At 34.0% G+C, this 13622-nt stretch overlaps 1 protein-coding gene and 1 long non-coding RNA gene across 4 annotated transcripts; one reads left to right on the forward strand and one right to left on the reverse strand.

Moving 5' to 3' along the window:
• Positions 1–1220: 1220 nt before the first annotated feature.
• LOC128920082 (uncharacterized) lies at positions 1221–7341 on the reverse strand. Of its 2 annotated transcripts, none has more exons than XR_008470214.1 (4): positions 7140–7341; positions 1819–2192; positions 1587–1757; positions 1221–1522 (listed from the first exon to the last, which is right to left on the reverse strand). It is a non-coding gene; the product is annotated as an uncharacterized LOC128920082 (long non-coding RNA). The 2 variants fall into 2 exon arrangements; XR_008470213.1 differs by lacking the exon at positions 7140–7341 and adding an exon at positions 4493–5379.
• On the forward strand, positions 7339–13561 carry LOC105212904 (uncharacterized). Of its 2 annotated transcripts, none has more exons than XM_054226436.1 (9): positions 7339–7527; positions 7593–8685; positions 8746–9206; positions 9312–9503; positions 10946–11085; positions 11145–11640; positions 11702–11959; positions 12024–12173; positions 13322–13561. In XM_054226436.1, exons 1-9 carry the CDS (start codon positions 7459–7461, stop codon positions 13400–13402), a joined length of 2940 nt encoding a protein of 979 aa, XP_054082411.1. In that variant the 5' UTR covers positions 7339–7458; the 3' UTR covers positions 13403–13561. The 2 variants fall into 2 exon arrangements, with proteins under 2 accessions (XP_054082411.1, XP_011183561.2); XM_011185259.3 differs by having other exon boundaries at positions 7342–7527; positions 8773–9206.
• Positions 13562–13622: the final 61 nt, after the last annotated feature.

Consider the following 13622-nt stretch of genomic DNA (forward strand, 5'->3'; position numbering starts at 1 on the left):
ATATTTTTATTTAAAAAATTATTATTATTTTAATTATTTAAAAAATACTAAATAACATACATAAATAACATAATAATTATTATTATACGTTCTTTGATACAAGTAATTAATAGTTTAGCATTTTATTTGAGACGTTCTGAAAATTGCGTCGAGCATATGCTTATTCCCGTTGACGCGCCGCAAAGTATACGTTATCGATATCTATAGTCCAATCAATTATCGTATATGCAAAGAAAAAAGAGTAAAAACCACAAAAAACTTCGAGTTAGGGAGACTTGAAGTAAAAAAAAATTTTCATTAAAAAATAATTTTTTTTTAAAAGCTTTAAAATATAGATTTATACACAGTTTTATTTATTTACTACGCTAAAAGTTTTATTTACATACGTTAAAACATATATTCTGTAATTTTATTTGTTGCTGTTTCCTAATGTTTGACTCTTGACGTCTGTATCCCATGCCTTTGTTACATGATTTATGAAATCTACTAGAAGTGTAATATCATATTTTTTGTTCGCTTCCATTTGAATATAGGGACTCTTTTTAAAATTCTGCGTCGATAATAACATTTTTTTATACTCTCGCAACAAATGTTACTAAAGAGAGTATTGTAACGGATTTCCAAAATCTGTCGTTTACTCTAAAACTCTACCCTGAGTTCGATCACTGGATTGTCAAATAAAAGTCACACTTTAATGGCTACACACTAAACTTTTATTTCTAATTCCTTATAACGTAACACTTTATTACTTATTACTCTACTTTACAACTCTAACTTATAGCTTGTTTACACTTTACTCGACAACTCTCTCCTTAGAATTGTCCTCACTCGACTTATTAGTCTTGCCCCTGCAAGACAGGTACCGGCGAATTCTCCGATGAAATGCCAGGGAGCGGTACCCGCAGTTTCAATGAAAGTTTCTATGCCATTCTTAAGGGCGAATTGACAAAAGTACCCGAAACTATTGTGTACGTGTGATCGTTCATCCCTTTCTTGCACATTACATTCATTATTTAGCAATGTATATATACCTCTTGCACAATTTGGGGAATGGTATTGGTACTATTACGGGTGAAAGACCCAAAACTGCGAACCAAAACTTCACGTGCACTTTCAGTACTGCGACCCACAAAAGCCCAGAAACTATACCCTGTGTTTTCGGTTAGTTCTACCAAAATCCCAAATGAGAATTTAATAACAAAATCATTAATTATATTACATATTTATTGAAAATATCATGCCATTTAGTTGTTTATTATTATATTTACTTTATATATATATTATCATACTACACTATATACATATGTATAAAGTGGGTGAAAATGAATATTTGAACAATTTTTGCTATCGGACAAAGGCTGGAGGAAGAGTGGAAAATGTCAAATACCCCGTGCGGTCTGGAAGTGTAAGCTGCGCACATTATGTGAGGACTCTTTTGGTTTCTTTCGGAGTTGTTATAAGATCTGTTCTTTTATTCTTTTATTAATTTCACTAGTACTAGATTCATCTGGGAGGAGGGTTTCTATAAAATATAAAGTAAAATTTGAATTTTTATAAAGTTTGTAATAAAAGTTGGTAATAATTACCTTATATTTCAGGAATTCTAAATCTAACACGGCACCGTTCAAGTCTTGACATCCATGCTCTTGCTGTAGTATTTCTATTGAATTAATTTCGGTGAATTTATGTCCTTGTAAAGCGATACAACATTGTTATGATTGCTCAATACAAGGTGAAAATGAATCAAAAAAGTCCTCCTAATTAAACGTACAAAAAGTTTTTAAATTGCTATGTGCACAAAGATTCACTTAAATTTACCCTTTAATTTCTGTGTTTTAGCTGCTAATGGCACGGCCAAGTGCCGGTAAGCTTAAAGATACTGAAACTGCTTTGCCCTCTAGCTCATTGGCAAAACCCAGTTGACACGCGTCGTGATAATAAACGGTTTCAAGAGCACCTAAACCATGTCGTTCCAATTCTCGTGCTTGTGTTGACCAAAAGGTTTAATTGCACGCAAAAAAGTCACATTAAACGTAATATCTGGTGTGTGAATGATTTGTGTTCCATGTAGCAGCGTTTGCGTCCATTTGCTTGCAGCACATATTCCATCGCTTCGAAAGTTCTACGCTGCTACAATAAGTGACACCAATAAGTTTGCGTACCTTTAACGCGCCATATGTGGTTTGAAATATCTGTGTGGAAAATTAATTAGAATTTAAGGCAAGATAATGTAACGGATTTCCAAAACCTGTCGTTTACTCTAAAACTCTACCCTGAGTTCGATCACTGGATTGTCAAATAAAAGTCACACTTTAATGGCTATACACTAATCTTTATTTCTAATTCCTTATAACTTAACACTTTAGTACTCAATACTCTACTTTACAACTCTAACTTATCCTTTAATCGGGCAAGGCCACAAATTTTGAAATTTTTTTTGTTTTTCGGTAGCGTCAGTCAAAATAAAAATACAACTTTCTTAGATTTTATTTTTTAATTTTTTTTTACTATTTATTTAAGAAAATATCTTTTGTGACAGATCTGTTACATTGCCTGGAAAAGGAAAATTAAATTTATGTCAAATGGTATGCACGGTAATAGTTATTATGCTTGTTGTAGCCCAATGCAATTCCGCATTTTTCACACATTGTTTGGGTAACTCCTTGGCAATTAGGCATCTTGCATCTTATCCTCTTTTCCGTCCATATTGGCCAATGACCAACTTGATCAAGTCGTAAAGCTTGTGGAGGGGCGTGCTGCGCTGGTCCTTTGCGTTTTTTTGCTTGTATTTGTGGCTCGAGGGATCTAGTGTTCTTGACGTTGATTTTTTGTCCGTATTTTAAAAGTGTTTCCGCGATCTGTAAGCGAAACTCTGCCGCAGGCAACAACTTTTCTGTGTTATTGGATCGATTTTTTTTATATAGAAGCCAAGCGTTTGCCATCACTAAATCTAATAGGTGGTAAAATACTCGAACTTGCCATCTTTTACTTCGAAGTTTTATTTTATATCTTCCCATGATGGAATCAATAAGGTCTACACCACCCATATGCGCGTTGTATTCACCAACAATAGACGGACGATCAATTTCAACGTACTTCTTTTGAATTTTATCGTACCTTTTTACTTTACGTTTTGGTATTTCACCAAGGAAAGTCGATGCGAGATTTACAATCTTACTATCTTTCCACGAAACTGTTGAAATGTCGATTCCTTCAGCCTGACACACGTACTCTATGCCTCTCCTCTCTCTTTTTTCATCATTTCTTTTTCGCTTGGTAGTTTACAATTGGGAATTCTATTCCTCCGAATTGTTCCCACACTGAATATCCCTTCATTTGCCAAGTATACGAGCAGTGGAATTGAAGTAAAATAATTGTCGAAATAAAGTTTGAAATTTTGGTTTCGTGGAATCATACGTGACAGTCTCATGACTACATTGGAAGAGGCTCCCAAATCCGGCTCGTTATCCCCAACGACATTTTCTTTTCCAGTTTCCGGTTCAATTTTGTAAGCAAATCCAGTTGTCCCGCAGAGAACAAATATTATGTAGCCCCCTTCATGAGGCTTGTTTGGCAGGTAGCGTTTCAAAAGGTTTCGGGCTTTTGTGGAACATATTTGTTCAACGACGCATAGATGTTGTTCAAGAGGCACTTTTGCAAAATTCTTATTTAACTCATCCAGGATCGGGCGTATTTTGTACATTCTGTCAATATTTTTATCAGTCAACGGCAAATTTTTGCTGTTGTCGTTAAAGTGTATGCGACGTCGTAAATTTTCAATTTTTTTCAGCGGCATCGCTTCTTGTATCATGGATGTACCAATTTTGCTCCAGTGACTGGGTACATTAGGAAGTTGTACTAAGGACATCATATAAACTACTCCAATAAATTGCTGAATATCCATTTCTGATACACGAAATGGATCATTAACGTCCTTTTGGACAACATACAAATTTGTTTCATTGGCAATACACTTTATCAATTCTTTTGGAAATAAGTACAAGAAATATTCAATTGGCGCTTCGATAATCTTTATATCATCGGGCAATGATGTATTGCCTGTAAAACGCAATTGGTGCTCTTCCAAAACTAAATTCTTTTTTTCCAGAGAATGTCATTGTAACATTTTTTTTGTTGTGCTCTCTCTGCCAAAATGGGCGGAACATCGTTCGAAGGATCTGCACACAATTCCATATTTTCATTTTCAATATCTTCTAATATATTCTCAACCACTTCATCAAAATCAGCATGTACCAACTCTTCATTATAATTAGGATCATCCACATCATCATCAAAATCGAGTCCATCTTCACTCTCGTCAAGAATTTCTCGAATTTCACCCTTGCGCAAAGTTTTAGACATTCTGCTAAAAATATACTCGCGCTGTAAGGCAATGTGACATATATGTAACAAACAATAAATACAATATAGAAAAGACGAATGAAATTTTTTTTCGATTGCACTTAGTAAAATCACTAAATTACATGCTCACCCAATGTATTTAAACAAATAAACACGTTTTTCACATTCACAAAAACCGCTTTTCGTCACCAATTTCAGCACTTGTTGTGAAATCACCAAACTTAATGCACTACACTTTTGGCACAAAAATACGTTACAATAGGGATGTCTCGCTCTATCTTATTACTTTTATACTATTCACAGTTTGTACCAGTTGTGTTACAAAAACCAATATGACTATATCAAATAAGAATGGTAAAATTACAGTCGAAAAAAGGGTTTGTAACATTTCTGTCACATGGCCAGGTTAAGGGTTATAACTTGTTTACACTTTGCTCGACAACTCTCTCCTTAGAATTGTCCACACTCGACAACTCTCTTATCAGAACTGTGTCTTGCTGCAAGGCCGGCAGCCCTTATATAGTCGATTGCTAGCATCTTATCGTCACTCGAACATTCTGGCAACTACGAATATCGATGTCTAGATAGATCTGGCAAATTATCGATTTCGATTGTCTATTCTAGTTTGTTCTGGTGCCATTTTCGTTACAATAATATTATTATACGTTTCGCCATTGATGTTGACAATTGTTGGCTTCTATTGCGTGCTTCGAATTGATAGTGCAATGAAGTATTACTGTATCACCCTCTTCAATTCCATATTTTGGCCTTAGAAAACTTTTATTTTACGTTTTACTTATTTAAAAATGCGTGCTTCAATAATGTATACTTTAATTAGGCTGCAGATCACTGAATTAAATAAAACACGCAAAATAATACTTCACAAGCAGCCATGATATAGCTCAAAACAAAACTTGTTCAAACACGAGAACTTTGGTTGTTTCTTTCTATCATTCAGGGTGCTGTATGAGAGAAGAGTTGAGTTAAATGTTTATGCACATTTTACCCTTTGTTGTGTATGTGTGTATGTAGTGGTGATATTAAAATTTCTTTGAATGTGTTGGAGTTTCAGTACCCATGACTTGCTGGGTAGTCTCGCTGTGTCTTGCTGCCAGCCCGGCAGCCCTTATATAGTCGATTGCTAACATGTTATCGTCACTCGAACATTCTGGCAACTACGAATATCGATGTCTAGATACATCTGGCAAGTTATCGCTTTCGATTGTCTATTCTAGTTTGTTCTGGTGCCATTTTCGTTACAGTATTATAGTTTTGTTCACATAACGGTTGTTTGTAATACCAAAACTAAACGAGTTAGATATAGGGTTATATATACCAAAGTGATCAGGGTGAAGAGTGGAGTTCAAATCCGAATGTCTGTCTGTCCGTCCGTCCGTCCGTCTGTGCAAGCTGTAACTTGAGTAAAAATTAAAATATCTTGATGAAACTTGCCACACACGCCCACAAAATGGCGAAAACCGAAAACACATAAAGTGCCATAACTAAGCCATAAATAAAGCTATGGAAATTAAATTTGGTATGAAGGATCGTACGGGGCATATTTGGATGTATTTTTTTTGGGGAAGTGGGCGTGGCCCCGCCCCCTACTAAGTTTTTTGTACATATCTCGCAAACCAATAGAGCTATAGAAACCAAACTTTCTGCTGTCGTTTTTTTTGGCCACTTCCTAATACAGTCCAAAAATGAAAGAAATCGGATAATAACCACGCCCAACTCCCATACAAAAGTTAGGTTGAAAATTACTAAAAGTGAGTTAACTCACTAACCAAAAACGTCAGAAATACTAAATTTCACATAAGAAATGGCAGATGGAAGCTGCACTCAGATATTTTTACAAAATGGAAAATGGGCGTGGCGTTTCCTTACATCCCAATGTTGTGAAAATAGGCCAAATCGCTTCACAACCACGCCTACTTCCTATATACCACAACTTTGAAGACAATCTGAATCATTTACTTTACAATATATAAAGTAAGTACTAGTGAAGATATCGGTGCAGAACTTTGCACAAATACTATGTTAATAGTGTGGCAGCCCCATTCTAAAAATCGCAGAAATCGGACCATAGGTTTTTAAGGCCCCAACTTTCAATGGACTTTATACAATATATATGACGAATATGTGGGTCAAATTATGTATTATATAATATAAATAAAGTTAAATAAATAAATTGCGAGAGTATATGTTCGGTTACACCCGAACTTAGCCCTTCCTTACTTGTTTGTATTATGCCCTGGTCGAAAAGTTCGATTCATGAAGGAAGTTTCTATGAAATTTGACTTCCATTGCCAATTAAAGTGTTCGAGTTACGGAGAACTTCGAGTTAAAGAAGTTGGAGTTATGGAAGGAAATTTTTATGAAATTTGATTTCCAAACGCTATTGCCAATTCAAAAGTTCGAGTTATGGAGATCTCCGAGTTATAGATGTTCGTGTTATGGAACTTCCGCTGTGTATTGCACAGATAATGCCCGTTTGTTTACAATGAAAATGACGGAATATTTTTAATATATAAATTAATATGTTTTCCTGACAAAAAATTTGTTTAGTACGGTAAATGGATTTAATTGGCGCAGTAATTCAGTACCCGATTAACTTAACTTCCGGTTTGAGCAAATAAAAAAAATTATTAACGGACTTTTTACTAGAATGTTTTTTAGAGTCAAAAAAGGATTGAAGTCGGCCAAAATCTTACATTTTATTGGCATAAACATAATATTGTTTAGAGCTGAAAATACAAAAATCGTTACACACGTACCGTTAACCGCATTAATTTTACATTTCCTTGGGATTGTCGAAGAATTGGGTTAGTGTTTCCATTGAGAAATTCTTATTTCTCTCATATATCGAATATTGATATCCTTCCCTTTGGTTGAGTTGGTCGTAATACTGTTATGTAATAAAAAGATATTTGTTTCAATCACTGAAAATTTACTAATTTGTCTTTGAAGAATATCACAAATTACTTCACTATTCATTCAACATTGTAAACCAACAAAAATAAGACAACTAAGAAAATATATCGACAGCTTTATCCACAGTTTTTATTTTCTATACAATTTGTAATTTTTATTAAAATGAATAAAATTGCTGAAAAAAGCCAAGCTCACAAAGACAAGAATGAGGAGACTAGCAAAAGCATAAAGGTCATATCAGTTAAAACTTTTATTGAATATATTAGTTTATAATTTGGTTTTTAATTACCCTTTAGAGACTGCCTGAAGACACAGCAAAAAGCCATAAGCAGCGGTTATTTGCGTGGTTGGAATTGATAGAAATAACTAATATCACTGCCACCGAAAAAGACACGTATTTGGAGTTGACGCATTCTCGTGCCGAATTCTTTAACGCAACAAAAGCACCTGAACATATGTTTAATAAGCTTCTGGTTGGCGAAGAAAAATGCGTTTATGCTTTAATTATTGAACAAGATGACATGGAGGCTGTAGACTATTTCGCGGCAGAGCAAATATGTGTGTGCGTGAAACGTTACGCCTCGTCGAAACAGTCAGTTAATGTTGACGTTAAAAGTTATGATAGTGAACGCGAAAAGCATGCAGAAAGCGTAAACGAATTCGATTCCGAGTTCAAATTCGATATAAAAGAATATAACTATATAGCAAAGGGGTACATCGATATCCTCCAATTATTCTCCGATGAATGTAAGTCAATTCAATTAGTTGTTCTTCTTTACTCCCACAAATGGGCAAGCGGTAGAGGGGCAGTCAAGACTACATGGCGTATTTATACCGAAACGCCTCTTATGAAAAATTTACGTATTACTAATATGGCATTCATCAGTCTAGAATCCCTCTTTAATTTGGATGAGGAGTTGCTGGAAATGGCGGATGACATCTGTGTGGATATACTTTTTCAAGCGAAATTTCACAATGACGTTTTGGCATTTGATGAATTTAAGATTTGCACATTTAGTGTATTTAGAAAGAATATAATCAAAAATCAGAGCATTTACTTCTGTTGGGAGAATTTGCGAGATCTCAATCAACGATGTTCACCCGACGTTAGAACCGGATGCACGAACAAACCACAAAACTTTTTAAAGAATTTATTTTGCACTGAAGGCAGATATTTCAATTTTCACGAGATAAACATTTTCCACGATTATGTGTTAACATCAAATTCGACTGTACGATTTATACTCACCGTTGAGCTAGCTGAGAAGTTGGAACAAATTATTGGAAACGATGAACAATGTATTATTTTAAATGTTTATAACATCAAGGAACCCGAAAAGATACTACTTCAAGGCACGCTGGAAGCACACATTTTCCTTTATCCTAATGGTAAGTCTTTTTAGAAAAATTTTGAAATAATTGGAAACGAGTTATTCTAGTTCATTTTAGAGAGTTATATCTTCTCTCTGTCCACAGTGAAAGCTTGCCGATTTGCAGTCGCATTGGATGACCCGGTCTTGAGTGTTAATACCGATGATGATGATCAGAAAACAACGTTCGCCACATTAAATATTAGTTTTTATTCTCCCATAACGGAAAGTAGGAGTGAACGCTCTATTATAACGAAAAATTTCGATAACATTGCACCTGCCTATGAGAGTAAATATATGGGCAATTCATTGCTGACAGATAATAGAAGTCTCTTTTATAAAAGACGGGACGCTTACAGAAAATTTGATCAAGAAATTAAATCCATTGCTATGAGTATATTAAAAAATAATATAACTGATTATAACGACAGTACATCATATGTATGCTGTGAACTGAAAATATTGACTTGGAAAATAACAGATCTTATAGCTTACGATTTTAACATACGTGTTCCGACGGAAAATAATATCGAGTTCACAGTAAGCTTGAATGAAGAATCTTCCTTATCCCTTTGTATATTATTTAAACTGTAATATTAATTATCAAAAGTGCTTTATTTGTAGACAATTTTTGCTTGATTACAGAATTTAATGACGCTGGTTTATAAGGAGTTAACACAACGCGTTTATGATATTTTAAAATCATTGGATAATAAAGTTTTATTTATCGACGAGGGCACAATTAAGGAAGACACAAAACTACAAAGAAGAATGAGTTATATAAAACTACTCTATGAATCAGGAGACAAGAAACTTGCCGATTTTCTGTTGGAGAAGGTAAATAATATTTATATTTTAAGTAAATAATTATTTAAAATAGTATAAACCGTGGCTGAAAATTCATCTATGAGTTTGAACTCGGAATCGAAAATTCATCGAATGAGTAGCTACGAAAACAGAGCGACGACAACTCCGAAAAAGTCTGTCATGTTATTTTGGTTAAGTATTGTTTGGTAATGCATCATGGAAAGACTTACGCCTGAACAACGTTTACAAATTATTCAACTTTACGATATATATTTCTGGTCTAGGCAACACTAATAGCGTTTTCTTTTCTCGATGAAAATGCTGCATTTTTATATTTCAACATTATACAAATGCTGTACTACCTTTTTGAATGTTTTCCATTTTTACGTGGTAAAAGAACAGAGAAATGTCTTCCTATTATGCTGGTCAACTCTCATCCACAATTTGAAAATCCGAATATAGGGCAGAATAAATGTTACATTTTTTTGAGAAAAGAAAACGCTATTAGTGTTGCCAGGTGCAATCTGACATTTCCATTGGAAAGTATGACATTTTTTAGCATAACATCACTCAGAACGTTTTGTCATTTAATTGTGAATTGTTTTTTTTACAGGTAATTAAAAAATTCATCTCAGCCAAAAAATGGAATTAACTCGTGAACATTTTCGTGCGATCATTTTTCACAACTTTCGACGTGGATTATCGCGACAAGAGTGCATCGATGAACTAAAATCTTTGTATGGCTATGAAGCACCATCCTATAGCACAGTGAAAAACTGGTACAACGAATTCAATCATGGCCGACGCTCGCTCAAAGACGAATTCCGTGAAGGTCGTCCAAAAACAGCCGTTGTGCCAGAAAACATCGATGCCGTACGTGAACTGATAATGCAAGACCGTCTTGTAACATACCTTCAGATAGAGGCATGTTTATGCATTTCTCCCACCAGCATACATTCGTAAAAAATGTTTGTTCTCGTTGGATCCCGCAATCGCTCAAAAAAAGGCTAAAAAAAAAGTGCTTCGAAAATTGGTTTGAGCGCATGCAAAAATGTATAAATCTTGATGGAGAATATTTTGAAAAACAATAAAACCATTTTCGTTGATAAATATACCTATTTTCATTATTAGGCCAGAAATATATATAGCAGCCCTCGTATTACGAAAATTCAATTTCTTTCAGGCCTTGGAGGAAAACATCACGCCAGTTACCAGTCGAAATGATCGAACGAGTCACCGAAAATTGGACTCAATTTGAATTTTCTGTGTTTTTTCTTTAAAAACATAACATAATGTTGAGAACATAAATATTGTTAGATTCTTAGTTTTTTCGTTGGTTCAAAAATGCTGAATAGCATTGTAATTAAAAACCCTTGGTCCCCAATCAACGTGATTACCTCAGTCTTCTGACAATATATATAATATATAATAATTATTATTATTCTCTTCTAAACGAAAGTTTTCGCATGTAGTTCTCACACGTATATGCCAATAACTCGAACTGGGACTTCTTCAACTTTCTTTACGACATTGAAAACCTTAATTTCGAATCAGCACGCGAATATATAAAGAAACCTGTGGCAGAAGTTTACCATCGTGCGCAATTTTATACGTATGCATTGACTACAACATATACAACTCAATTTTGATATATATTTTTCCATAACTCAGTGAATTGGTCGAAATTTACCTCAATTATATGAAAGTGAAGAGAAATGAAAAAACTTTTAATGAAGCTTTGACCTATCTAATCCAATTACTCGATGAATTGTCAACAAAATATCCCCAGGAATTGGAACCATGGATACTACTGCATTGCATTTATAAACAGTGCGCCTATTTGCCTGGTGTTGAGTTCACACGTTTGAAATATGAAAACCTCGTTAATCAACATTATTGGGACTTTCCAAACATACCGTACAGCCGTTTCTCGATTTACAACGACTACTATATACAATTTTATTCAAACAAGGGCCAACTATTGTATATAATCGTGAAACATTTTCTATGGTTAGGCAATTATTTATTTGCCGAGATCGTTTTTGATGCAATCTCAATCGAATGCACCCCTGCTGAAAAGTATATGTTTAAGAGCACTATTAAAATATTAACAAAAGACTTAACAGTGGACTACGCTATGAAAAGTTTTGACAACGATAAAGCTTTGGTGGGTCTAATTTTGGTAGTTGGTTTATGAAAATAAAAGCTGAAACTCCATTCGTTTATAGAAGACTCTTGTTGCATTCGCTAATGGCAATATCGAGTACTATCGCGGCGAAATTAGCAGGGCATTAAGCTATTATCACCGAATTTTGGATAGTAAGGATAATGACAATCAATGCCTAAAACTTGGCCTGCTGCGTTACGCCAATTATCGTTACAATGAACATAATCTTTTAGATGCGATAAAAGCCTATGAAAGGTACCTATTTTTCGGTACTGGTGCCTTCGTGGCATATTACGGACTTGGCAGAGCGATGTACAAAGTAAATTGTTTACCAAATGGGTTAAGAACGTTTTTTAGAATAACTTTCTTTTCTTTTGTCATAGTTAAATCGTTTATCAGAAGCGGAAGGACATTTTGCTAACGCTACAAACTATCCACTACATATACCCGATATTTGGGCCTATTTAGCTTTGATCAATTTAAGGTTAGGAAGGACAGAAAATGCGTTGAAATTGTGGAAGTATGCACATCTGGTGAGTGTCCAATGAGTAATACAATTATACAATAAAGGGTGGAATTGAAAAGCAACTTCGGATGGATAGCGCTAATAATTATTTTCCATGATTTCCAGTTACAATAACGAACAAAAGTAAATTTTGAATGGCTATTACTATATATAATAAAATCATTTAGACCTTTTAGTTTGAAAAAATCATTTATTATTTTTTTATCTCCCTTCAATCCTTTTAAACTATTAATATTTAAATTATTTTCAAAGATCCTTAAAACAAGGTTTGGGACTATGCTTTCATTGTTTATTCCCTCCACTTTAATTTAATTAATTTCTGATATCCGAATATTCGTATTTTTTCTTTAGGTTTCTGTACATTGCACCAAGTAATTTCGCGTTTTTAGTGCAATTTAAATTTTTATCCACATCGGCTTCAATAGACCTCAAGTTAAAAATTGCCGGACCGAAATTTCCAAAACTTAATTTCCGCCTAAAATTTTTTAGGCGTATAATAATACTTTCACATAAAAATCATTCACAATTCATAATTTGTCCTGCCATAAATTCTTTTACAAAATTTACTAAGCATACGGAAAAAAAAGGACTAAAACTTATCGAAATTTCCAATAATAATTGGACTCTGCATACTTACACATAATAAATAATGGGTTCAGTGTTTGCTTTCGCGTATTAGCAATGGAGGGGTTTATCCATACATCTACAGTTGATGACAGAAAGAGAAGTGGCTGTCCTCATAAAACCTGTTCGCAAATGCATTAGCAGAAATCCCTTAGGAAACAAAAAATTTTATCAAAGGAAATATATACATATATTGAGAAAATCAATGTCGAGACGATATCCACATGAACGATAGGTCAACTGGTCAAATTAGGCTCAACAGATGCAAGCGACCTTTTTCGTGGTACGCTGTCGACGGCCATGAATATTTCTGGTTTCCGATTTGGAGAATCCCAAAAAATCAGCATCGTCTAAACCAATCGAAACCGCTATTGCCAATATGTACGTTTTGGATACTTTTAGATTTCAATTTAATGAAGAGACGTTAGTGAGAATTTTTCGTACCGATCTCTATTAAAATTAATCACACTTGTACAATTCTATAATTGTTATTTTATATATGTATGTGAAACAATTTTTTTCTATTCGTAGAATGAAAAAAGTACTATTTCCGAAGAAGTTCGCAAGGAATTAGAAGCATTGGATCACAAAATGTTGGACTTATTTGTTTAATATTTCCTACACTCTAGACATTATAGTTACAAATATATATATGAATGACTTTCAGTGCTCTTAGTCAACTACAATCTTTGCATATAATATATTTTGTACCTTCTTCATATTTTATATAAACTTAAATAAATCGAAGAAGAATTTATTTCCCAATAAAAAGTTATTTGAATTTGAATAAACACCGAGTTCCTTTTCAGATAAAGGAAGTTTTTTAATCGTG

Source organism: Zeugodacus cucurbitae, chromosome 3 (assembly GCF_028554725.1).
Source record: "Zeugodacus cucurbitae isolate PBARC_wt_2022May chromosome 3, idZeuCucr1.2, whole genome shotgun sequence".
Taxonomy (NCBI): Eukaryota; Metazoa; Arthropoda; class Insecta; order Diptera; family Tephritidae; genus Zeugodacus; species Zeugodacus cucurbitae.